The 27,018-nt window shown below is 43.9% G+C and overlaps 1 protein-coding gene and 1 long non-coding RNA gene across 2 annotated transcripts in view; one reads left to right on the top strand and one right to left on the bottom strand.

Annotated features, from left to right (window-relative positions):
* SPTBN1 (spectrin beta, non-erythrocytic 1) overlaps positions 1-17,691 on the bottom strand; it is a 105,176-nt gene extending 87,485 nt beyond the window's left edge. Inside the window, exon 1 of the mRNA XM_031934202.1 lies at positions 17,195-17,691. Coding sequence (XP_031790062.1) covers positions 17,195-17,303 — 109 coding nt within the window. The 5' untranslated portion in view covers positions 17,304-17,691. The remainder of the gene's footprint in view (positions 1-17,194) is intronic.
* On the top strand, positions 1,176-16,220 carry LOC111524898. Its single transcript, XR_002725899.3, has 4 exons — positions 1,176-1,313; positions 2,782-2,882; positions 6,273-6,320; positions 15,754-16,220. It is a non-coding gene; the product is annotated as an uncharacterized LOC111524898 (long non-coding RNA).
* Positions 17,692-27,018: the final 9,327 nt, after the last annotated feature.

Below are 27,018 nucleotides of genomic sequence, written 5' to 3'. Positions count from 1 at the left end.
CAATAGCTACCAGTGGGTCTACATCCACGTCTCTGTGTACAAAAGAATCCTGATGTGTCAACGTTCAATATCACCTGAATTTAAGCTATGGCTCAAGTTACATGCCCTTAGGCGATTTTACCTTAGTTGCTTTTTACCAAATACTGTATCCACATGTGGGTGGACGTCAGTTTTGTCCTTCAAGATACGCAGATGCATTACTCATCCCTTCAATGTTAAGCTCTTGCAATATCAATGATAAGCAAATCAGCAGACTGTATCTTTTTAATGGAAGAATTTACTCATCAATAGCAAAAGCTTTATCAGAAATTGACATTATTGAATCCTCTGGAGTCACACAAAAGAAAATAAAAAGAAACTGATATTGGGAAAACCTGAATGGTTTCTTTCAGCTGTGTATTGTATTGCTAGGTTAGGTGTGACACTTAATACCTGTGAATTTGGCTGAATCTCTAAGAATGATCAAATACACAATGCTCCGGATTTAAAACAAAACAAAAAAACTCAGTAAAATCTACCCATGTGCTGATGGATGTGTATACACTATGCCTTCCTACGTGTCTCCACCCATTTAGACAAAGCACATACCTTGAGTTCACAGAAATGTTGAAAACGGCCCCCTCTTGCTGCAGAAGTTCACCATCACCCATTTTCTCACTTGCTGGCTAAAGGAGGCTGCCGCCTCAAGTCATCTTTCTGGTCCTCAGGTTCCTCAATCTACAAAGCAGTTATGATACCACCTAGCACACAGGGTGACTGAAGGGATAAATAATACGTTCGTGAAGGTACCTGGTTTATGCCTGGTTCATGCTGGAAAGCCCCCACAAACTTTTTCAAAAAGTCATGTTTGATGCAGGAGAAAGAAGTTAGTGGTTTAACTACATCACAGGCATCAGTAGACACATGAGCAAAGTGGTGGAAGGGTGTGATCTGCAATTCCAAACCAGACTGCACTGATTGAGCTCCCACAGGATCACTGATTCCCCACGTGCCCAACACGAGCATGACCCACTCTAAACACAGGCCTGCATCCTGTGACTCAAGTGCTGCAGCTTATCAGCAGCTGATGGGCTTTCTGACCCTGGGTGAGAAGACTTGACCTCCAAAGGCAGGAGGAAGGAAACCACATGATAAAAATCATCACTCTGAGGGGAGGATGCTTTCTGCGCAGCTAGGGCTGAGGAAGTTGCTTCAAAATAGACTCAAGAAACGTGCAGGCTGCTGCTAGGAGACTTGGGTCCAACTGCTCCCTCCAGATCCTGCCACACCTAAATGCTCCCAAGAAGATAACTATCTCAGAGAAGCAGTGTGAGGTAATGGTTTAATGCTGGGGCGTGGTCAACAGCCAGGTGCAAAGGCCGGCTCCCCCACACTAATAACTATGTGGCATTCTCTCCAAGCCTTGCTTTCCTCATCTGTAAACAGAGATAATGCCTGACCCTATCTCTAGCATTCTTCTGATTGTGAAATTAAATAATGTATGTCATAAATAGCACAGTCTGGTACATAAGTGTCCAATAAATGTTGGCTATTGTTACTGGAAAGGTGTCTGCTTCCTTCATTAGACCAGTTACGGGGACCTGAGAACAAAGACAACCCCAACGTTGGTGTCCCCTCACAAAAATTTCTTTTTTTTTTTTTTTGAGACGGAGTCTCGCTCTGTCGCCCAGGCTGGAGTGTAGTGGCCGGATCTCAGCTCACTGCAAGCTCCGCCTCCCGGGTTCACGCCATTCTCCTGCCTCAGCCTCCCGAGTAAGCTGGGACTACAGGCGCCTGCCACCTTGCCCGGCTAGTTTTTTTGTATTTTTTTTTTTAGTAGAGACGGGGTTTCACCATGTTAGCCAGGATGGTCTCGATCTCCTGACCTCGTGATCCGCCTGTCTCGGCCTCCCAAAGTGCTGGGATTACAGGCTTGAGCCACCGCGCCCGGCCAAAAAATTTCTTAGATTTGATTATGAGTTTCTATTTTCCATAGGGGGTTCATGCACATTGTTCCAGTAACCCCAGAGGAGTAGGGAGGGCAGGTGTTCTCTGTTTTGCAGGTGTACAAAGCATCCCCCCATAAATACAACCATTCAAATCCTATTAGAAAAATAGGATCTGTTTTCCCGTCTCTTGACTTGTTTGTGAGCTTCTTGAGGGCAGAGATAGAAATTACACCCCTGTGGCCCTAGTGCCTGAGCAAAGAGCTGCAGGCAGAGGCCCTCCATTAAGACTGAATATTAAAAAGGGGTTGAGTCATACTAAGAATAATTATTCTAATGACCATGTCTCCTAGTAGTCCAATAGGAGTTCTGTTTCTAATATAGACAACCTTAGTAAATGAGTTACAACACTGTGAATTCCCACTGAGGGAGGAGGAACAAATAGAGAGGATCCCAAATCAACTGCTTAATCACTAAGTCAGGGGTCCCCAGCCCCCAGGTCGCAGACTGGTATTGATCCTGGTCTGTGGCCTTTTAGGAACCGGCTGCACAGCAGGAGGTGAGTGGTAGATGGACAGCATTACTGCCTGAGCTCTGCCTCCTGTCAGATCAGCAGCGGCATTCTCATAGGAGCCAAACCCTATCGTGAACTGTGCATGCTAAGGATCTAGGTTCCCACTCCTTAATGAGAATCTAATGCCTGATGATCTGAGGTGGAAGAGTTTCATCACGAAACCACCCCTCATTTCCTCCACCCTGTCTGTGGAAAAATCGTCTTCTACAAAACCAGTCCCTGGTTCCAAAATTGCTGGGGACCACTTTACTAAGAGACCTGTGCATCACTTTCCTTTTCCAGAAACATGGAGAAGAACAGCTACTCCCTATAAGCAAAGAGAGAGCAAAGATCAATGACATAATTCCCGTCTGCAGACAACTATGAGCTCACAGGAAACTGAGGTAAGAAAGGTCATTTCAGAATCATTTAATGACAACAATGGCTGAGATGAGTATCTGCTGGGGTCTGGGCCCGCCTTCCCGTCTGATTCCCAGCACACTGTGGCAAAAACAAAGGCAGTCAGCTTCCAGAGCCCTTTCCCACTCACAGTGCTCCTGGGCCCATGGGTCACACTGCTCTAGTGCCCTTCCCTCAACTCCAGCCCTCTCCCTTTCCAAAAACCTATCTGAATTTACTATCCTGATAAAGACTGCATTGTATGTTTCTGTGGCCAGGAACTCCTAGTCAAACTGGCTACAGGCAAGCCCACTGCTGAACGAGTATGACTTTAAAAAATTGCTTCCTTGTGTTTCAAGTGAAAAAAATAACAGCCCATCTCAAAATTGAAATCATATATGTAGATGTGCAGAGGAAAAACAAATATTTTTTAAAAGGGGGCAGGGATTGGGAGGCACAAAGGGCTGAGAAAATAGTTCATGGGCCAAAAGCAGTTTTCTTTCAGATATGTCTTTAGTTTAAAAGACCAAGTTTGCACATTCATGTGTTATCTAAGTTTCTGAAGCCCAGCCTCTATTTGCTCAGAGTGTGATTTAACTGCCTGGCTTCTAGCAAAGCATTACTCACACTGTTATCTCTGTAAGCAAAGACACTCGCGGTTAGAAAAGCTGTGTTCGTTTTATGGTCATACAACATAAAAATGTGAATAAGCTGCCACGCCTAAAAGAATGGATAGATTTCAATTTCCCAGGGTACATTTTTTACGTTTTTTACTATGTAACCTGATTACATTAGTGTAAATGTACCTTAAAATTTTCTCCTGGTCCAAATATTCTTGCTCCATCTCATTCAAAAGAAAGGGGGGGAAAAAGACAATCTGATGTCTAATTTCTAGGGAACTGTTTCTGTCTCTCTAAGTACCGTGGGCTTCCCTCTCCTCTCCTCTCTTCTCCTCACCAAAGTTTAGTAAATTCCCCAGCACCAAGCAGAGTCCTAGGGAGTATGTGAGAGTACAACCACGAGAGTTCCCTAAATTCGAGCTTTAAGGGGATGAGGGGAGGCTGTCACTAGGGTCATATTAAATTTCATTTTATCAAAAACAGTAGATAGGCCCAGCCTAAGCCCTTCCTGAAGTTTTAGTTTAGCCACATCATGGACAAAATTATTTTCATGATGTATTCTTTCATTCAACACATCATTTATTAAGTGGCTCTTTTCTCAGGGAAGAAGAGGCCCCTGGAAGGAAAACCAGCTAAGTCACTTTAAAACATATGCATTACTGCTTACATTACTTTACCTACTCATTCATCCTTTGATTTGCGAAACATTTATTTGTATGCCATCCCTAAGAAGGAATACAGAGATACACACACACACACACACACACACACACACACACACACACACACAGTCCTCCTGGGAGTTCACAAGCACTCACTGAGTATCAGGTTCACAGTAATAGGCAGCTAGTTTCCAGAAGCCCTTTATATATGTATTTATGTGTGTGTGTGTGTGTGTGTGTGTGTGTGTGTATACACGCAATTAGGGAACAGTAATAGGTATCTTCATATATAACTGGGGTGACCCACCACCCAGTGTGCCTGGGACTGAGGAAGATTCCCTGGATGTGGAATGTTCGGCGCTAAAACCAGAGAACTCCCTGGCAAATGATGAACTGGTCATCCTCTTAATACAATTATAACATACCTAATTAGGCTTCACAACTACCCCAAGGGCTATTATTTTCCCATGAAGAAAACGAGGCTCAGTGAAGACACTGGTAGAGCTAGGATTTGACTGTTCGTTTATGCAAATCCACAGCCCATGTGCTTCCCACCACCCTTGTTTCTGAAATGAGAGAGAAAACGTCTGACAGCCCTTAACAGGCACGCCAAACCACCACTACAAGGTTCTGAGCCACTTCCCTTCCACTGCTCTCCTGGCCACCCCCACCATTCTTCATTGCAGACTTCGCACAGCCGGGATTTCATCTGGTTGGCAGTTGTTTGCAGATAGCGTGTAATCTCTCTGTCATTGCAAGACTGAATTTTACAGCAAGTTGTTTAAACCTTTATAGGAATAAATGTCTCCCTCAATAGAAATCAGGGCACCATTTTCAAGCACCAGAAACACACTTTGCACTAGACTATATTCATATCTCAAATACTATACCCTCAAGCTAGCAATCTATAGGAACTCACTGGGATTTAAGAGTTCAACAGACTACATAGACTTTCAAAGACACCGTAAACTTTAAAAGAGACCTCCAAAAAATAAAGATAAAAATATAATAGACCTTCGAAATTTCTGTTACTTAATAAACATAATTCAAAATGCTAAGGTCACATTCCAACAGAATGTTTGGTCTTCTACAATCTTAGTTGTAACCACCATTGGCACGTCAATTCCACCAAAATCAAGTCTATGGTTTGTAGAGGATTTCAGGCAACATGCACAAACACACCTGCAACCAGTCGGTGCTTAAAACAATAGCTCTCACTCCAGAATTCTATCACAGTTGCACTCTTGGTGGAGTGAGAGGGGGATTCAGCCAAAAAAGATACAGCCTATGTAATTTCCTTGCCACCAGAGTAGAACAGAGCCTGCAGACTTTGTATTTACGTTTTGCTCACATTCTTCACGAATAAAGCGTGCCTCAGTGATCCTCAAATTAACTTTCCACTTGCATAATTTCAGCATTAAAAAGGGACTTTAAGGCCAGATCTTTCACAAGGCCTTTGTGAAACCAAATATAGGCCAGCCTGTGTCTCCATGCTACTGTGATTACTGGATTTGCTACTTAAAGGTCTTGTGCCTCTTGAAAATGGGGTTGGGGGAGACAGAAAGGCTAACAAGGGCCTTTCAACAACAGCAAACACAGTAGAGGCATTCAACACACCCATGGGGGGCAGTTAATATGAGTCTGGCTACAGGAGTGCTCTCTTACAAAGGCAGCTCTCTGACCAAGTGCTGGATGCTCTCTGGCTGCAGCAGTAACTGCTCCAGAGGCTTTTATGAACTTGGGAGAGGAACTACCATTGTGACCTTCAAACTACATCAAAAGTCAACGGGCCCAAGTGGCTGAATCTTGTGATTTTTCTAAAGCCGGGGTGGGCGGGGCTGGGGGGGGATGGTTTCAGTTGGGTGCATTTTCAGGCAAACTAAACACTCTTCTAACATGCTAAAGGAAACCACACCCAGAACAGGTTTGGGGGTGGGGGTGGGGTGGGAGTTGAGGCACTCAAGTTCTTAAGGCTCACCCTGCTAGGCCCTGCTTTGCCATTTAACTAGGATCTGTAATAATCCTATGAGCCCTTATTATGTACCAGGGACTGTGCCAAACACAGTTTTCACAGAGAATCTCACCTAATTCTTACAACAATCTCATTACACAGAATTTGTATGACCTTCATCCCACAGATGACAAGCAGGCTCTCAGATTGGTAAGTAATTGTCTGATTTGGAAAGTGAATTGCCAATATTTGGTAAGAGGCACAGAAATAACCACATATGAAAAGCTTAAGATGATGTTAAGTAAAAAATAAAAAGCCAAGACAAAACTGATCTACATAACAGTATTAAACTGCACATGTGTGTATATGTGTGTGCTTATATATATTAACTACTGAAAGCTAAAATTTGTAGGACTTGTGGGATCTTACGTGAACTATTCTTTCACTTTTATTTCTTTCAGGGTGTCAATACTGCTGTGACATAATAAATATATAAAAAGTATCTAGAGTAATAGGAAGGAAGAGTTAGAAATTCAACTTAGTCCATTAATAACCTTCAACCCTGCCTTTGAAGGAACATCCCCCAGTACCCTCTTCAGTACTGCTGCTTTCAACTGGCCACATCCCTTCCATCAGGATGGTTCTGGAGTGTTGCCAGTGAAGTCCCTTATCTCCCCCACCCTGTTCCTTTCTTCTTCTCAGGGGCAAAAACTTCCGGCCAACAAGTTTCAGCAGGTGCTTTTTCTCCCCTACCCAATCAATAACCAGTAATTTTAAAGTTTCACCTGCAAACTTGGAGGAAATGAGCACTTACCATGTAACAGATACTTCACATACTTCAAATCCACTATTAGCGCTAAAACCTGAAGGCAGCACTAGATAAGTTTGATGTGCATGAAACTAGACTGAAGTCTAACCAACTGCAAGAACAGGAACATTCATTTAATATAGGATCATTCTACTAAGATAAAGTGTGGCTGAAGGAGAGTATTTTTGCTTTGTTTCTGAAAACATAGTTTTAAAGTATTTAAAAGGTTTAAGTCATAAAGCAGGTATGGACTCATACATCTCTACTTCCCAGGACATATGCTGAAATTCTGGAATAATTTAGAGAAACTGGCCCAGGGTATTTTTTGTAATTCTCCATTAATATCAATGGGTAAATATGAAAAGAAACTGTTTTCTTAACCTCACAAAGTTCTAGAACTGCAGGATTAGCAAATAGGAAAATCCCAGCCAAATTCTATAAAGACTTCTGAAAAGTTCAGAATTAGTCAACTATGTTTTAAAGCCCTGTAATCTCTTAGAGCAATACTAAACTTCCTTTAATTAACTATTACACTCAAGATTATTTTTATATTTAGTTAAAATAATCCAGTTTATTTAAAAAAAACAAAACCTCCTCCATTTAATGAAACTATTTCCTTGTCTGTTCATAGGTGCTAGAAGGCAGGTAGGTAGACACTATTACTTTCAAGGCAATGCTTTTTTTTTTTTTTTTTTTGGACACAGAGTCTCACTCTGTTGCCCAGGCTGGAATACAGTGGCACAAGCTTGGCTCACTGCAACTTCTGCCTCCCAGGTTCAAGTGATTCTCGTGCCTCAGCCTCCAGAGTAGCTGGGATTACAGACGCACCACCACAGCCGGCTAATTTTTGCATTTTTAGTAGAGACGGGGTTTCACCATCTTGGCCAGGCTGGTCTCAAACTCCTGACCTCAGGTGATCCGCACGCCTCAGCCTCCCAAAGTGCTGGGATTAAGCTGTGAGCCACCAGGCACTGCAGGCAATGCTTCTTAAACTTGAACAGGCATACAAAGCACTTGGGGATTTTTAAAAAATGAGATTCTGACTTAGTAGGTCTGTCGGGAGGTCGGCCTGAGATCCTGCATTTCCAACAAACCCCAAGTCATCTATCTATACTGAATAACAAAGTTCTAAGTCCCCTATTTCACTTTCAAAATTAAAGGAGGTTATGTCATTTCTAAGTTTCTCACTCCAGCAAATAAAACACTGGTCTTCTGTCTCCTTCCTTGACCACCACCCTCCAAAACAATCATACCAGGAGCCAGACTAGCCTTTCTATACATATATACGTATATATACAGAATAAAGCATGCCTTAGTGACCAGAGTTAAGAAATTTATATATAAATATAAATATATATATAAATATAAAAATATATATTTATATTTATAAAGTGGATGAGAGGCTGCCTGGTGGGTATCATGTACATTGCTCCAGTAATGGATACACTCAAGGCCTTGACTTCACCACAATGCAACACAAGAATGTAGCAAATTGCACTTGCAATCCATGAATATATACAAATAAAAATAATTAAATTAAAAATCCAGATTTAAAATCCTTTCCTATTTAAAATCCTCCAGTATAGCTGGGCATGGTGGCTCACGCCTGTAGTCCCAGCTACTTGGGAGGCTGAGGTGGAAGGATGGCTTGAGCCCAAGAGGTGGAGGGTTGCAGTGAGCCAAGATTGTGCCACTGCACTCCAGCCTGTATGACAGAGACCCTGTCTCCAAATAATAAAAATAAATAAAAATAAATAAAAATCCTCCAGTAGCTTCCCACTGCCTTGTCCAAACTCCTTAACCTAACAGGGCTTTGCATCCTATATTATCCTTCTAGAATCCTTCCTACCATCCCATTCTTACGCTGTACTTTAAGCTCCAGTAATCCCGAACCTGCACAGATTCCCCTACCTCAGTTCCTCACCTCTTACCTAGATCAAGTTTATTTCTCCACTTGCTTCTATTAATCAGTTGGCTTAGCCAGCATTTCCAGCACAGCTGAAACACACCCACACACTTTTTAACTAGATGACAACTGCTCACTGAAAAGCAGGTAATCAATAAATATTTGTTAATAAGTAGAACATACAAAAAAGCAAGTCCTGTATTTTTTAAAGTTTTATTTTAGTATTTTATTTCCTAGGATCCTTACTGCTTTTAAAGTAGTCTAAGTTAGTGCCAATAATTGCCATTTTAAATGGCAGGTTCTCTGTAACAACAAAATCATTTAACAACCATCGAACTTTTTTTTTTTTTTTTTGAGATGGAGTCTTGCTCTGATGCCGAGGCTGGGGTTCACTGGTGCAATCTTGGCTCACTGCAACCTCTGCCTCCCAGGTTCAAGCAATTCTCCTGCCTCAGCCTCCCGAGTAGTTGGGACTACAGGCATGTACCACCATGCCCAGCTAATTTTTGTATTTTTAGTAGAGATGGGGTTTCACCATGTTGGCCAGGCTGGTCTCGAACTCCTGACCTCAGGTGTTCCACCTGCCTCAGCCTCCCAAAGTGCTGGGATTATAGGCATGAGACACCGTGCTTGGCCTGTCAAACTTTTAGGTCAATGAAGCAAAGAATATTAAAAATTTGGAAAAAGTGCTTACAGGAGCCAGGTGCTTATGCCTGTAATCCCAGCACTTTGGGAGGCCAAGGTCAACACAGTCTTGTGAAGTAGACCTGGCAGTTATTCAAATAAGGAAAGCAGCCTAGATATCAATGTGCCCCCCCACCCCCCCAACAGATGCCAAGTTGCTGGGATTTTTGTTTTTTAAGGTTAAATTCAATAGATTATTTATTAAGAATGTAAGTGAAACTAAGCCTTACTGAACTATCCTTAGAGCCTACACACACTATTATGTTTATCTCTGTTTTTTTCTAAACTTACATCTCTTTCTATAGTGACTGTTGAGCCAACTCTATGGGAGAACTGAGGCAGGTAACTGACCCCATTTGAGGGTCATCTGAGGTAGCAGAGGTGACTGAGACAGATGTTCAATGGCTTCTGTAATTTAAGCAGCACAGAGCCCATTCCTGACTAGCTCATGTTTTTCCCACTGTTACAGAATTTTGTTCTGAAAAACATATTTTCCCCCAATTCTTCATTCTTCTATAAGAAATCAGGTATAATACCTGCTCCTGTTTGGGAGCAACTTAAGGAGTCTGCTCCTCCAACGCTCCCACAAAATTTTGCAAAGATTGTACAAATGATCCAATAAGGGAATATTTCTCAAATTTTAGTATGCACCAGAACCACCTGGCAGAGTAGCCGGAAATATTTATTGGTAGGCCCCACCCCAGAATTTCTTATTCAGTAGGGGAGAAGTGGAGATTTGAGGTTTTAAATTTCCAGCAAATTCCCAGATGATGCTGAAGCTGATATGGGGACTTCATTTTGAGAATCTGAATTTGGGAACCACAGCAATAAGGGAGTCTATAACACTGACTTCATTAATTTTGCTCTTTAGCAAATATTTAGTGGCTTCTATGTGTAAGACAGACTATTCAGACTTTGGTCTTTAGGCTCCCAGACTTCATGAAATATACGGAACACAAAAAGACAGACAGGAACTGTAACAAAAGGCAGTATTGGAAAATCACAGGTGAATGATCAAGCGCTGAAACTTCAAATCTTAAAAGGAAGGGAGTCCAAGCAGGGATGCTGACCTCTCCTCCCTCCTGGAATGCCTAGAATAAATGGCATCTAAACTGAACCTCAAAAGAATGATCCTGACACATGAAATGATTCCCAGCAGAAGAAACCAAGAGGGCAGGGTGTCAAGGGTGCGAAAATGCAGGGCAGGTTTAAGGAATCACTTCTGTGGGTAGAGGTGTAGCAGGAGCTGGGACTGGAGTCAAATCCCAGCAAAGATGAATCCCAGACATTTTTGCGTGGAGCACTCTTCTCAGGGCCCAGCTGTGGGAAGACTGCGACAACTGCATGGGGACACTTTAGGAAGCCATGAAAAGAGACTAAAGCAGAGGAAGCGGCAGTGAGGCTGTGCACAGATCCCTTTTCCCAAGAATGAGGAGTGAGGAGAGGTGATGACATGGAACCATCATCCAGAAAGCTTTCTCAGCAGCCAGGGAGATTTTAGGCTCACTCTCCTAAGAAAAGTGCTATCTTTTCCTCAAAAGGAGTTATCTATCACCCTCTTTTTCTATATAACTAGCCTCCAAGAATACTTTTAATGTTCTTAAAAGATTTAAGATAAATTGGTATTCCCTTGACTGTCAATATTCCTAATGCAACAAAAACTGAGAGCAGCCCATGTCCAGAAATCTGCGCAGCTCCCTTAACACATTAATGTTCCATGCCAGCAGTATGTATTCATGTCATCTGGGTGCCATCATCCACACTAACCCACACTTTGTGGTACTATGGTAAGAGCATCAAATTTGGAGTCAGAAAACCTGAATTCTGGAAAGCTAGCCTCATGCAGATGGATAATAATCCAATGATCTATTTCTTTATCTACAAAAAGTACGAGAATAGCTACTCTTGCCGGGTGTGGTGGCTCACGCCTGTAATCCCAGCACTTTGGGAGTCCGAGGCGGGTGGATCACAAGCTCAGGAGTTTGAGACCAGCCTGGCCAATATAGTGAAACCCCATCTCTACTAAAAAAAAAACAAAAATTAGCTGGGCGTGGTAGCAGGCGCCTGTAATCCCAGCTACTCAGGAGGCTGAGGCAGGAGAATCGCTTGAATCCAGGAGGCGGAGGTTGCAGTGAGTCAAGATCACGCCACTGCACTCCAGCCTGGGCGACAAAGTGAGAATCCATCTCAAAAACAAACAAACAAACAAAAAAAGCAAAAAAAAGAATATCTACCCTCGCAGGATTATTACAACAAGTAAACACATTTATTTAGAATTTACTAAGTACTAGATTCCATACTGTGTACTGTGAATAATCTCATTTAATTAATTAAGCAAGATGATCTATATCAAAGTTAAGTGCTATAGTCATTAACAATTATTATTACTACACCATTCAAAAGGGATTGTAATTCACAAAACTTTAGGAAACTTAAATTTTGAGCTGACAGTCTGGTAAACTGGTAAAAGGAATTTTTATTTCTTTTGGGGGAGGACATCCAACCAAGTTGTTTGGGTTTATAAAAACTACAGTATTGGCAGGTATCCAGACCAAAAAGCCAATCTTTTAAGCTTTCATCCGGCCCCAAAATGTTCTTATATAAATCCGGTCTCCTCTTATTCCCCCTCCCCACAAATAACCATATGTCATTAATTCTTTTCAGTGTCACAATGGGAAATACTCGAAGGATATTACTTTGAATTTAAGAACTTAAAAGCAAATTTTCTTCATGACAAATGGTTGTAAATCCAGCAATCTTCTTTCTCTTGGTTTAAGAAAGTAAGACAAACATTTAGGTAGCATAACAATCTGGATTTACTAAAAACTTAAGAATAAATTTTCTTCATGATTCAGAGGTACAAGATCAGCACTTTACTTTTTCTAAGAGTTAAGAAATTTAAAAAATTAAGAAATTCAACAAGACATCTCTCAATATGTAATAAACTTGGCAGTAACGCATTTCACGGCCTGAAATTCTTGAATCTCTATGTCCCAAGGAAGACAGAGCCCTTCATACCTCTCCTGGTACAAACGCATTGAGCCAGAATAGTTAAGAGAATGCATCTTCTCCAGAAAGATTAGATGCTGAATGTCAGGGTCTGGCTGCAAAGCAGGCAGAAAAAGTTCATTTTGATGCTTTTTTAACTAGATCCTGTCTTCATTACAACCTCACAGCCAGAGCCAATAGAATCAGTCCTACAGGGGGCAGGTAGGCAGGAGAGGGAACCAGGTTAGGGTGGACATTTCACATTGCCACTCTTCCATTTAAAAGAAAAAAATATATATGAATATGAACATCTAGAAGTCTGAAAGGAGAAAGTTACAGAACAACAGTGTGCAGCCTAAACTCAACAATGTCTGTAATCTTGGACAAGTTATTTGCCTCTATCTTCTCACCTCTAAAACTTCACAGGTATGTTATAAAGACCAGACAAAATATCATATAGAAAGCTCTTACTGGTACATGGTAAGCACTCAACAAAATCTTTTTTCCCCACTAACTGTAACAAGAAAGAAGAAACTTTATGAAATGATTGGAATGCAGGTATAGTCTTCAAAAATGGTAAGCATTTCAGCCGGGCGTGGTGGCTCATGCCTGTAATCCCAGCACTTTGGGAGGCCAAGACAGGCAGATCACGAGGTCTGAAGATCGAGACCATCCTAGCTAACACGGTGAAACCCCGTCTCTACTAAAAACATAAAAAATTAGCTGGGCGTGGTGGCAGGCACCTGTGGTTCCAGCTACTTGGGAGGCTGAGGCAGGAGAATGGCGTGAACCCGGTAGGCGGAGCTTGCACTGAGTCGAGATCGTGCCACTGCACTCCAGCCTGGGCGAAAGAGCGAGACTCTGTCTCCAAAAAATAAAAATAAAAATTAAAAAAATAAGCATTTCTAGGCCAGGGGCAGTGGCTCACACCTGTGATCCCAGCATTTTGGGAGGCCGGGGCAGACCAATCACTTTAGCTTATGAGTTCAAGACCAGTTTGGGCAACATGGTGAAACCCTGTGTCTACAAAAATAAAAATAAAAATAAAAAAATAAGGTAAGCATTTCTATTGATGAAATGGAAGAGTAGGGCATTTGAGGCAAAACGTAGAAGATAAGCGTGAAACGCAGGGATGGGTTTTATAAAGAGCTGTAGGCCTGCCTACTAGGTTTGAATGGAATATGTTAGAGTAAGAAGTAAGTGAAGTGGAGTCATTTTAGGGAGAATCTTTGAAGGCCAAGCTAGAGTCTAGAATTTCATTTACACAATGGGCACAAGCAACTGTTTCTGAGGGGGAAAGTTGCATGATGAGTGTTCTCTCATGAGGAGTTAAGCTGCCTGATGTCAAGTGGAGAGATGGTTATCATGAACCTGCACCTCTGTTACTACACAGTTCTCTAAATATGGGAGGTTGGGTTTTGTTGTATTTCAACATTCCTCTTTTATTTAATAGAGAAAAAAATACAACTTTATACAATACATGAACTGATCTTGAGGAATGTGATAACTTAATTTTGCAGGTGAAAATCTGAAAAAGAGAAAGAGGAAGGGGTGTGTTGGTGGTGAATGCTAAAGCCATGAGAGGTTGAAGGGCTTGTCTTCTTATGCCAGGAGCCTTCGTGTGATAAAGCCATCGCTCTCGTATCTCAATGAGTTTTTTTTTAACACACTTATTTACTAACCCATAAATCTCTACAAACTATAAATCTCTATAAACCATAAATCTCTATAAACCATAAATCTCTATAAACTATAAATTTGTGACCATCCTTTTTATTTTAAACTATATATAACTATTTATATTTACATATAAATATATAACTATATATTTATTTTAAACTATACATTTATGTCTCTATAAATTTATAAACTATAAATCTCTACAAACTATTTTACCTAAATAGACCAGACTCATTTTAATATCATACTCTCCTTAGCTAGAACTCCAAATCTCATTCTATGGTACACCTCCTGAAATTTGTAGGACCCAGTGTGGAAAGTAACTTGAAACCAGCCAAAATGCAGAAACAACTCCAGAAAAATCATAGCACTATCAGGCACAGACAATACATAAATAAATTCATATCAGAGGCATTGAAAACCCCCAATACAGGACTGGCAAGGTAGCTCACACCTATAATCCCAACAATTTGGGAAGTGAAAGTGGGAGGATCATTTGAGGCCAGGAGTTCAACCCAGCCTGAGCAACATGATGAGACTCTGTCTCTACAAAAAATTTAAAAATTAGCCAGAAATAGTATAGTCCCAGCTACTTGGGAGGCTGAGGCGGGAGGACAGCTTGAGCCAGGACTTCAAGGCTGCGGTGAGTCGTGATTCTGCCACTGCACTCTAGCCTGGGCAACAGAGGGAGAGCCTGTCTCTTAAAACAAAAACAAAAAACCCAATACAGTTTCAGAGGAGCATTTTGCCAATATTTAGAGATTATGTGCTAGGAAAGATTATACCCAGAAGCGTAAAAAAGGCACCCTTGCAGCAATGTACAAAATTAAATCAGCGGATAGAAATTATGTGTTATCAAGAATATTTGATAATCAGAACTACAAATACCAAACAAAATACAAAACCAGGAATGGGAATTAAAGAAAGGTTTTGTGTGTGTATGTGTGTGTTTTATCAAAATTCTCCTAGGGTTGTTTAAAATGCAATCGGTCCATTTGTTCTGAAGGATGCTGACAAATGTGTAATTCTCCTGAGGTCCACCATACTTGAAAGTTAATTCACCCTTTCTCAATTCCTCAGCATGGGTGGTTTTCTGTTACAGAAATACCAACACTAAACTTGTGCAACTCCTAAACCACAATATTTAAAAATAAGAAAGTCACTGGAGCTAAATTAGGAGACAAGGGTCACAGTAAAAAAAATTATTTTTAAAGCTACCACACAAAACACGAAGTTTACCCCTTTCAAAGGGATTTCCTTGAGAAAAAGCGTATGAGATAAAATATCGGGGCACATAGCAATTTTTTAAAATTTAAACTTTAGGTTGTCCAGAGAGGACAGTTAAGACATTTCCTGTGTGTAGGCTCCACCCTTCTCGACGAGCAGTTTTACAACCTTCCTCAGCCCTTTCAGAGTAACAGCCTTTTGTTATGGGTGGGCCTAGGGGTGCACTCCTCCCTCACACCTTCTGCTATTTTCTCCTAGTTTTGCATTTTTTCTGAGACTACCAGGCTGGGCTGGCGGGGGAGTGGTGCTGGGTTTTCGGCTGACGATCCCGGTGGGTGCTTTCCCCCTAGGCGGGATGACACAATGAAGCAGGGAGTCCGGGCCAGGGGAAGAGGAGGAGCACGCAGTGAATTCTCCGACCCGAAAACCCAGAGGCCCCTCACACAGACTTAGATAATGAACGCCCCCCATCCCAACTTCTCTATTCACTACTTGCAAGCGCCTCCAGCTTAAGTTTTGAAAAAAGCAAATTTGACTGCCTAAGAGTTCAAGAGAAATGAACCGAAGAGACACAGAGCCGTTCCCCAGAGCGAAGGGAGCTTCCTCTGAGCTAACTGCCAGAGGAATGCGGCACAGCCCAGCAAATGTTTAAAATCACGTCCTGTTCTGCCTCTTGTTTTCCAGAAAAGTGTCATTACTGTCAACTATTTCACAAGACAAATAAACCAATGAATGAAATATATCCTCCCCCCTCTTCCCAATGAAAACATTCTAGGGCTGAGCGGCTTCCTTCCTTCCTCCTCCTCACAGGAACCACATTTGCAGCACTGAGAAGAGTTAAAATAAGAAACACACAGTCCTCGAATACTACTTTTTTACAGTGCGAGAGCCATTCCCAGCCTACTACTGACTTCAACGGCTTCCAAACGGAAGGAGTTCGTTCTGTTTTCAGTTAGCAACCTTTTTTCACGTATAAGCTCTGAGACACTGCTGGCCAGGGCCTGCTGGCTGGGCAGGGACAGCTGAGGGCTGCAGGGGCCGCAGGGAAAACAAACAGCACACTGGTGCACACACAGGCTCCTGCTCTCCCTAAAAATATGTTCAGTAAAATATTGGACTCATTCAATTATTTAAGCCTTAAACAGACTCCAAGAAACCTGTAACTGATTCAACTAATCCAACCCATAGCATTGAAATGACAATAACTGGCTTTCATTAGAAATTACATAGCCCACTAAATGGGAAGGGTCTCCCCAACACATCAGAAAAATTAAAATTAAGCTTCTGAATAAAAAACTAATTTACCAAAGGCTTAGGAACAAAAAGACCACTCCCTCCTCCCCTTTGCTATTGTTCTACAGGACTGGGTCTGAGCAATGCACTTTACACCTTTAAAGCTTCCCAGAGGTAAGAGGCTGGGGGCTGGGAGCCAGAGGCGACCCGGAATCAAATACCTGCATACTAATAAGTCTATAAGTACTGACCTACTGGGATGTAAAGTTAGCTAAAAGTAAAGAAAATGTGTGTGCAGCAGATATGTGACAACCCAGAAAGCCGAAAGGGTGCTGGAGAGAGAGGGACTCCAAATGGTGGCTCTTCTGGAGAGAAGTATGAGCAACTGCCTTCCCTAAGTCGTGAATGGGGTGCCCGCAGCCAACCACAGGGTCTGGGGCCGAGCTGTGAAGCCGCCCGTCTTCATTAGGGTCACGTACCATATGGCACAAATAAAGCCTCCAAGAACCCAAGTTGGCACGGCCCTAGGACAGGCCCGGCCTTTGGGAGGGGGCTTACCTTGCAGCTGCTTGAATCTGCCTTCCAGCTGGTTGTAGTTGTAAGGCACCTGCCCCGTGTACGCCGGCGACAGTGGCCCGGAGATGCTAGACGTCCTCTGCAATTCCATTATGCCCAGTGTAACGCCCCGGCGGACTGCGCCCTGGAAATCCCGCTCCAGACCCCTCCCACTCCCATCCAACACGCAGCAGCCTCCGCAGCGCTCGGATCCTTAGGCGAACCCCATTCCGGTCTGCAAGTCCAGCAGGGTGATCTGATAGGAAGTTCGCTGCAGAAGAGTCCACCTTAGCCCGGCGAGGAGTTACCACACAGGCATCTAATTTCTTGGTGCTTTCCCTCCTTCCGTAGCCCTTGCCTGGAAGCTCGAAATAAATTACTGAGACGGAGGAAGAAGCAGAGAGGAGGCGCAGGTTCTACTAAAGAATTCTTAAATATGGCCAATCCTAAGCATGCCACGGTTGCCGAGCCCGGGAGCTCGCGGGCGCAGCGCGCACACCTCCTCCCGGCTGCCCGCGGCGGCCGCCGGTTTGTAATTTTATCAGGAGCCACTCGCCGTGTGCTCGGCGGTGATGTCACCTGATTAGCATAACAGCATTGTAGGAGAAACGCAGGCTGTACCACGAGGAGGGGCGCGGGGGAGCCTGGCCGACCCGTGGCCCCTTGCCGGTCCTGCACGGTCCGTGGTCGCCCCAGCCGCCCGGCAGCCGCCGACTCAGGGCCGGGCCCTGGACTCGCCGCCGGTCCAAGCCTTGGTGGTGGCTTCCCACACACAGCTGCTGGAATTACAATCTTTTGTTGAGCCTCATGTAACGGAAAAGTCTCCGATTACTATCACTTGAAAAGGCGAGCGTGCCCGCCGGAAGGCCGGGAGAGTGAGGAGCCCGGAGGGTCCCAGGCCCGCGCGGTTCACTCACTCTCCAGCGTCTGCGGAGGTAACGCCGCCCGCACCTGGGCGCGCGCGACGGCCCCAGTGCGCTGGCGCCAACCACGCGGCGGCGGCCCGGCGCGCCACCGGGAGAAGTGAGACAAAGTCACTCTCAGGGCGCTGTGCAGGGCCACAGACAGGGGAGGTGTAAGTTCGGGCTCAGTGAAGAATCTCGACTGACTTACGCTGCCATCAGGGGATATTAAGGCGGTGGTTTCCTGGAATAACACGGGCCTATGATAGTAATTCGACGCAAGGAAGATTTATGGGAACACCGATTTGCAAGGCATTGTGGGAAAAAGGTACACAGGTAAACACGGCCGAGATCCCTGACCTGGAGTTGTTTATGATCCAGTTGGGAGATGAGGGAACCAAAACTACCCTCAAATTCCTACTCTGATTTGTAAAACAAGGCCTCTAAACTTGTGGTCCTCCAAAATTTTAAATCTCTCCTTCCCAGCTTCTTCTCCCACCAATCTCAACCAAAAATGAAATCTTCTACATAGAAAAGAGAATAATCAAAATGTATTCTTGGAAAATCATTTGACTCTAGTTCTCCCCCCTCTCTCCACCCTCCTGTCCCCCTTTTTCCTCACTACCTAAACAGGCACACAACAAATTACACTTTTGGCATTTCCAGTTTGGAGCCCTGCAGCAATACTCACTGAAGAAGGTAATTTCATTCCTCAGGGATTCCAATCTTCAGTAAAGAGGTGGGCCCCCACCCCAGGTTCACCTCAGTCCCCAGGGCACTTGTAATTGAAGTAACTGCATCCTGTCCAGGCTTAGAGTTAAAACAAACCCAGAGCCTAGCTAACTGTTCAACGCTGAACAACCCCCAACTCCTTCCAGCCACATAACTAGGTTTTCAATACTTCCACATGTCAGCCTTTGGCTTTTGAAAGCCAGGCCCAACCTGGAGGAGAAGACAACATTTCTTATCATCTAAGATGTAGAACATATTTTAAAGCCCCTAAGTGCTGCCAATTCACAATGCTGATGGGAGGCTAGGCAGGGCATTACAAAACACTTGGTCTTGGAAAAAGCACTTGACTAGGATTCCCAAGACCTGAGTTTCCAGTCCTGGCCAAGCCTCTTCATTACCCTATGACCTTAGAAGGAACCCTGGATTCTTTCTAAACCTCAGCTGTCAGACTGAGTAATAATTAATGCCCACCTCCACAGGGTCACTGAGGAGATGATGTGGAAATGTTCTAAAAATTATCATACTTTCAAAATTAAGAATATATTCTTAAAAATGCACCCCTCCTTGCATCCCCCACCCACACACACACACCCTACATCAAGACTACAAAAGAAGTTAAATTGGGAACCATCTCAATGAAGATCTTTTTAACAAGCACTTCTTCACAACTAAGTATACTGGTAAAATGGTAAGTCTCTAAGTGTCCAGCTTTGGCACTGAAAATGAGATTACAAAGTGCTTTGCCAAATTATAACGTTTTATTTCTAATCTTTGGGCCACTTAATGAAGAAAGGGAGTCACCACTCATTATCTCCCTTTTAGCTCCCTCTAGTATGGGGTAGTACATGAAATACTTTTTAATTAACCAGGTTGCACATAATATGATGGCAGTGGAGCTGGGACGAGTGTAGCCACATTCAATCCTGCAAAGTCAACACTGAATGAACCAGGCAGAGTGAACACATGCAAGTATTAGAAAGATTTGGACACTGGGGAAGGGTTTAATAACCCCACAGGGATCGGAGGTAAGAAATGGAAATCCATTTGGTGTGTTGGGACCGGGGAAGAATAGGACAGATCCCTGATGGCCCATCTGACCACCTCCAGTTCAGCAGTGGGGAGGAGGTAAAGGAAGGCCAGAGGTATTCATTATTTCTTCAGTGTTTACTGCTCTGTATTTACAGTATTTAATGTATGCACGGCACACTGCCAGGTGTTTTAGAGGATTCAAAAATGACCAGGAGTGTTGCTAGCCAAAGGAAATGGGACAAATGTGTAAACAGTAAAGTACCAAAAGAATACAGTAAGGGCCAGGGGAGGGCAGCTGTAAGAATTCAGAGGACAAGGAGGACACATCTGCCCTTTGGAGGAAGGCAGGTGGGAAGAACTCTAGGAGGGACTGGCATTTTGATCAGACCTTGAAACACATCAACAGGCTGGAACAAGGGAGAAGCCTCCTCTTAAGCAACACAGTAAAAGCATGGACGCCCAGGAAACAGCACCAGCAAGTGCTGCAGTTTGGCTGGAGGATAAGGAACCGTGAGGCTGGGAGGAAAGCCCCAAAAAGCAAGTTAGAACTAAGCTTGGCCTAGAGCCACTGGAGACTTTTGAGCCAAGGGAGTAGAGGGTGTGGGCTGGACTCTAGAGATGATTAATCTGGAAGTGGTATGTAAGAATGAGCAGAAAGGAGAGGAAATGAAGGCAGCAAGGTCAACTGGGTGGTTAGTGCAATAGTCCAGGTCAAAGGAGCAATCAAATGAAAAAGAATGGGCTGACGTAAAAGTTAATTCAAAGGACTTTGGTAACTAACTGTATGTGGGAGGATCAAAGGAAAGGGACAAAGAAGACTCCCGGGGTTTCAGAGCTGGCTAGAGGGGTGCAGGGGACAATTGCACATTTCCTTCTAGACAGGTGGAATCTGAGTTATCTGCACTACCACTGGGTGACATGTCTGGAGCAGTCAGGGATGTGGAACTAGAGCTCAAAACTGAAGATACAGTCCTGAGTGCAGAGGTGGGAGTTGAGATAGTTGTGGGGTTAAATCTAGGAAAGGAGGTAAGAGGCAAGGGGCTAAGCATGGAGCCCTGGGGAAGGCTTGGGTCTGGGAGGAAGAAGAAAAACCAGTGGAGATGCCAGGGAGTTGCACAATGAAAATCTAAGGAGAGAGACTCAAAGAGGAAAGAGGGTAGATGGTCTTGAGTGCTGCAAAACAAACTAAAAAATAAAACTTAGAGAAAAGGCATTCAGTGTGCCAATTAGTCAGTCAATTGGGTTAATAAAAGCAAAGGCTAGGTTACAGGGAGTTAGAAAATGAGGAGAAAGGAGGAGGAGGAGGAAGACGCTATGAAGATGAGACTCGTGAATGAGGGTTATCAGACTCAGGGGAAGATGTTCCAAGGCAGGGCCCAACTGAGCATGTCCTCTGTGCACAGGTTTCAGCCCTAAGTTGGCACAGGTAGGAAAAGGTCAGTGGGAAAATCGCTCAAAGATATGGATGGAACAAATCAAGTGCTGTGGTCTGGTGGAAAGACTCAAGTCCAGAGTCAGGGACTCAGGCTTACCCTAATTTCTGAGTGCCAAGCTATGTAATCTTGAGCATGTTTCTCCTGTTCCCTGGGCCTCTCAATCTTTGTCCACAAACCAAACAGTTTGGAATCTATGGTCATAAAAAATTCCTTCTGGAATTTCTAGTATTAAATGTATTAGTGATTTGGGTTCACCCTTAGGTCCCAGTTCTAACTGCAGTCCCAGAAATCATCAATCTCCACATAAACTGAAAGGCCATATTAACCAGAACCATCACAGTTGGTAGCTTACAGAATGCTTCCATATACATTTTCTCAAGTGACTAACCCTGTGTGGCAGGTGTGGTCTCCAGTTTGCAACCAAGGTTGAGGTTCACAGAAATACAGTGCCTTGCCCAGGGCCCCAGCTGCTGAGTGGCACAGCCAACACATGGACCCCAGATCCACCAAGTCGGCATGCTCCCCATCTCCCCACCTCTGCTGTTTCTCCTATATACTCAGAGTATATCCAGCTTACTATGGGTTTCTAAGCTTTTCTGAAAAATCACATCATAAGTGGTATCACGATTAACCTTAAACCTAAGCAGGCCTCTACACGAACCTCTACAACATTTAGTTTTGAGTCAGGATTAGGCACATGCTCTGCTAGTTCACACAGAGCTTGCTGCTTGCAGGGTTCTGTGGTTCTGAGTGGGCTTTATTAGGTCTTGTTTGGTTTTGTTCCTCTTCTCATACTTGGTGGACCTGTACACTAAGATTCTGTATGACTTAGCATGTGGCAAGGTAAGATTAAGCCTCTGTTTGTTCTAAGAGGCTTTATACAGTCTTGAGGGGAAAGATGGATGCTTTTCCTGCATTACAGCAAGCTTGAGTGGGTAAAACTTTAGATGTTCATTTCCTGAACATCCAGACACTATCAAGACTCAATATGTCTGGGAGAGGATGTCCAAAATGTCAAAATGTGATGGGATTTGTTCACATTCAACCTTGGGATTTGAAAAACCAATCCAAGAGCTGGGAAAGAAGTGATGGGAACAGGGACAGACAGAAAACAACAAAGTTTCACAAAGGATGTGTTTTGCCAAATTCTCTGCTGCTTTCTACTGCCATCTCCACAACTGTCTTTCATTCTTCATCGGTGTCAAGTCCCTTGGGATTGGATGACTACAGCCAGTTAATTACTCCTAAGCATTTCTTTATAGGAAACCAAAACAATGCTAAAATAATCCTCTTCCATTAGCATGGCCAGATAGAAAAGTGGCTCCAAACCATGCCACTGCATTTATGCTGCACTAGACACTGGTTTATATTATGTTTCTGTCTCATCTCTCTAATTCTCTTTCTGTCTTACCTCTCTGGCCCACCCACTCCCTTCCTAGGAACTGCTTGCCCACCTCTCCCACTCTTGAATCCTTAACTGAGATCATTCTTTTCTTTCCACTAACGCCCCAAAAGCCTCCCACTCCCTAACTACTAGTTGCCACCTTCTTTTCTCCCTAAAACCTGCCTCTATTAAAAACCTAGCCCTGTTTCAATGGAAATTTCCCCACTTACCAGAAAACTCAACCAACTAACCAAGCATACCACTATGAAATCCAGCAAAAAACAAGAGACAGAAGAACTTATATGAAATCTCCTTTTCCCTGCAAAAGAACAATTTTCAAAAGCCCTACTGACATAGCACATTTGACACTGGTATCTCTATGCCATTGCTACCTGCCTGCCACCTCTTTAGAACGTCTCCTTTTTCCCCAATGGCACCTCCCACTCAAGGCCCATGGCCTGGGCAGCTGGAAGCAGTCAGGAGCACTTCTCCTCCCCTCACAACTCACACTATTCTTAGAAAACCATGGGTGAGACCACTTCTCAACTTAAAAGTACCGCCCATGTGAGCATCTGAATCAGGGCTTGGACATGTGAAGCTACAGGAGAAAAGGTGGTTAAAAGCAGACCTGGGGCCGGGCATGGTGGCTCACGCCTGTAATCCCAGCACTTTGGGAGGCTGAGGCAGGCAGATCATGAGGTCAGGAGTTGGAGACCATCCTGACCAACATGGTGAAACCCAGTCTCTACTGAAAATACAAAAATTAGCTGGGTGTGGTGGTGTGTGCCTGTAATCCCAGCTACTTAGGAGGCTGAGGCAGGAGAATCACTTGAACCAGCGAGGTTGAGGTTGCACTGAGCCGAGATCGCGCCACTGCACTCCAGCCTGGGTGACAGAGCGAGACTCCGTCTCCAAAAAAAAAAAAAGCAGACCTGGGACCTACGAAGCTGGCTCTGCTACATTTTAATCTTGGTTCTCTGTGCCTGAAAAGTTGGGATGCCAATAATGGGACCAACCTCATAGAGCTGTTTTATAAATTAAGGGAGATAAATGTCTACAAAGATACTATTATAGTACAGTCCTCATGGCTACAATTGCTAGGCTTTAAAGTCCTCGTAGGAGAAATTTCAAAAATTAATTCTGTCCTACTTTTGGCCATCTCTTACTTCACCAAGGAAGCTATCAGCTGCACAATGTTGCAGGTTTCATGTGGAATCACAGACCTTAGGCTGGGAACACAAGACCAAGGCTGGGCACCACCCCTCTGGATTTTTGGAGAGGGGCGTTTCTCAGTGGCAGGACCAATCCTCCCTCTGGGATGTACTGACACACTCCATTCCTTTCTCTTTAACTCAGCCCATTATGCACTGGGAAAGGCATACTCAGAATCACATTTTATAGCAGTGACACCTCAGAGATAACCAGAACACAACACTTACTATGAAACAAGTTACAGAAGTCCTACATTTTAGAAAAGCCAATGTTTATTTGAGGTGGGACTATCAGATTTGATACTTCAGGACTCAAAATAACTAGAAAAAAAATTAAACAGAGGACAAAAGGTATTTCTCTATCCATAGCAATTACTATCTCTGTTCCGTGAAGGATATGGATGGTTCTTTATCACTCTGTTTACACCTGTCCCCTATTTCCCCCCACACCCATAAAACCATCTAAGTATACAGCCGAATCTGAAATACCAGGGCAAAGCTGGTTTCCATTTACATCCTTTCCGTTTCTTGCCCAACTGGTCATATCAGACCTGAATAAAAAACACCTGAGATCACTGCTGAGCAGGAGAAAAACAGCAAGTTACACTGGAAAAGCACCCAAGGTCCTGGGGAAGGAATGTAGTTTATTGAATCTTCTACCCCAGCCAAACCTTTCTGCATTCTTATCGTGTCTGTTATCTACACATGCAAAGCTTCCCTGCACAGACAAAAGAACGCCCTGGTCCAGAGGCCCCGGCTTTGGCAAACAGGTGTTGCTATGCCTGTGAATGTAACAGTAGCCAGAGCCAGGGCTGGGCTCCTCTGCTGCAGGTAGAGTGGTTTAAAGGAAAATAACATCTAAGGAATGCAGTTGGGGCCAGGCCTGCTCTAGCCCAGAGTTCTTGGTTCTGCTTTTCACCTCCAACATCGAGGGAAACAGTTGACACACACAGGTGTTCACAGCCATCAAGCCACAGTTTTACGACAGTGATATGGGGCAGTGAGAAGATACTGTTCCCTGGGTAGCAGAGCTCATGGGAAAGAAATGGGTAAGGAATAAAGACAAATCTATTCTTTGTGAAAACAGGACTCTGGGCCCTGCCCTCAAGTATATTCACACCCATACTACCTTTTCCAGGAGCTGTGAAGAGAAAATGTGAAAAGGGCAGGTAGGACAGGCACCTGGAGAAGGAAGGAGAAAAGAGAAAGGTGGGGGGCATGCAAATCTCATCAACAAGACATACTCCTCCTCTACAGAGAACCAAAGTCAACTCATCCGATACGTTCTCAGCCCCAACCATGGGCATAGGCCATTGGAGGGACTCATGACATGGTTAGAAGTGATTTCGTCTCTGCAGGGACTTTGAACCTAGCTGAGGAAATCAGACACACTAGGACACACGCATACACAAACACAAGGGTGTAATACATAACAAATAACAGGTTAGTGACAGTACCAGCTATTGATAGTTACAGTAAGAACCATTCTAAATTAAGCAACAACTACATTTCTCTACTTGGCTGAGAAAATATCAGAGCAGAGCAGGATTTCTTCCACACAAACACTCTCTGTTCCTATTCCGTCTTACCTGTGCAATTTTAATGTTGCTTCTAACCAAATCCCTGCTGACGTGTGCCATTCTAACATGAGAGTGTAGGTAGTGTAACTGGGGGTGTGAGGTGTGTTTCCTGCTCTTTGAAAAACACGTCCCGATTACCCAGTTGCAGGGATATGGAACAACGTGTGCAGCCCTGGCGTGTTAAAATGTGAAATATTTTAAGGGTGCAGTCATTTCTTCCTCCTCAGCACCTGAGCTTCTGCTGATCTCTCACTGAGATAGCACAGCCTCCCTGCATAAGACTTTGCTAGGCAGCCATTGCTGGGCACAGGCCCTGAATAATTCATGGACAGCCCAGTCACTTAGGAGCGCCAAGGCCCGCCAGCTGCCTAGTAAGTAGGAGGCAGGCTCCAGACTTACTGTAAAATAATTAAATACTATAGCTACCTCTGAGACCTTTACAGACACCATAAAACACCCTTCCCTCTTTTATTTATCTCCCCCATTTTAAACCAGGTAATTTCTGGCAGGATCAAAGTACACCTGACTTCTACTGTAAGGAAGATAAGTCCCAAGGGGTGGGGAGAAAGTGATGTCCTCAAACAAGTGCATGACCAGGATGGCATTCCCATGCTCAGGCTACTGAGATGGCACAGGCAAAGACCAGATACTGTGCCTGACACAAGACAGATGCTCAATAAATGTCTGGCCCCATCTCTTCCTCCGAACTGTCCCCTCTGCTCCAACCAAACTGATCAGTGCCCCCCTGTCTTGGGCTTTCCATGCCTCTGGTCTTGGCACTCCCCTCACCTCTTCGTCCCAAGTCCACTCATCCTTGAAGCCCAGCTCAAAGCCTTCCCTCCTCTAGGAAGGCTTCCCAGATTACTCAGCTGGGATGATGGCTCCTTCCTAGAAACACTACACCAGCACTGTCAGCCTCCCTCATCCAGTACATATCATACACTCTATGAGAGCATTGCTTATCTCTTCTTGTGTACCAGTCTTATCTGCTTAATTAAAATAATGGAAAGTGCACCAGACACAGACTCAAGAGAAGTGAAGAGCACACTCCGTTCTCAGCTTTTAACACTGACTGGCTATGTGACCATGAGCCGTTCGCTTGGCTTTTCCAACGTTTCCCCTAAAACCAAAGGATCAGAAATAGAAAATCTCTAAAAACTGGTATATACATACAATAGAATCTGACTTAAAAGCAAAGAAATCCTGTCATATGCTGCAGCATGGAGGACATAATGCTCTTGGAAAATATTATATGCTGTTTTAGGACAGATACAAGTCTTTTTTTTTTTTTTTTTTTTTGAGACAGAGTTTCACTCTTATTGCCCAGGCTAGAGTGCAACGGCATGATCTTCGCTCACTGCAGCCTCTGCCTCCAGGGTTCAAACGATTCTCCTGCCTCAGCTTTCCGAGTAGCTGGGATTACAGGCACATGCCACCATGCCCAGCTAATTTTTGTATTTTTATTACAGACGGGGTTTCACCATGTTGGCCAGGCTTCTGACCTCAAGTGATCCACCCTTCTCAGCCTCCCACAGTGCTGGGATTACAGGCGT

This window comes from Piliocolobus tephrosceles, chromosome 15 (genome assembly GCF_002776525.5).
Source record: "Piliocolobus tephrosceles isolate RC106 chromosome 15, ASM277652v3, whole genome shotgun sequence".
Lineage (NCBI taxonomy): Eukaryota > Metazoa > Chordata > Mammalia > Primates > Cercopithecidae > Piliocolobus > Piliocolobus tephrosceles.
The sequence above is the reverse complement of the archived record's forward strand: the minus strand, read 5'-3'. Positions and strand labels throughout refer to the sequence as shown.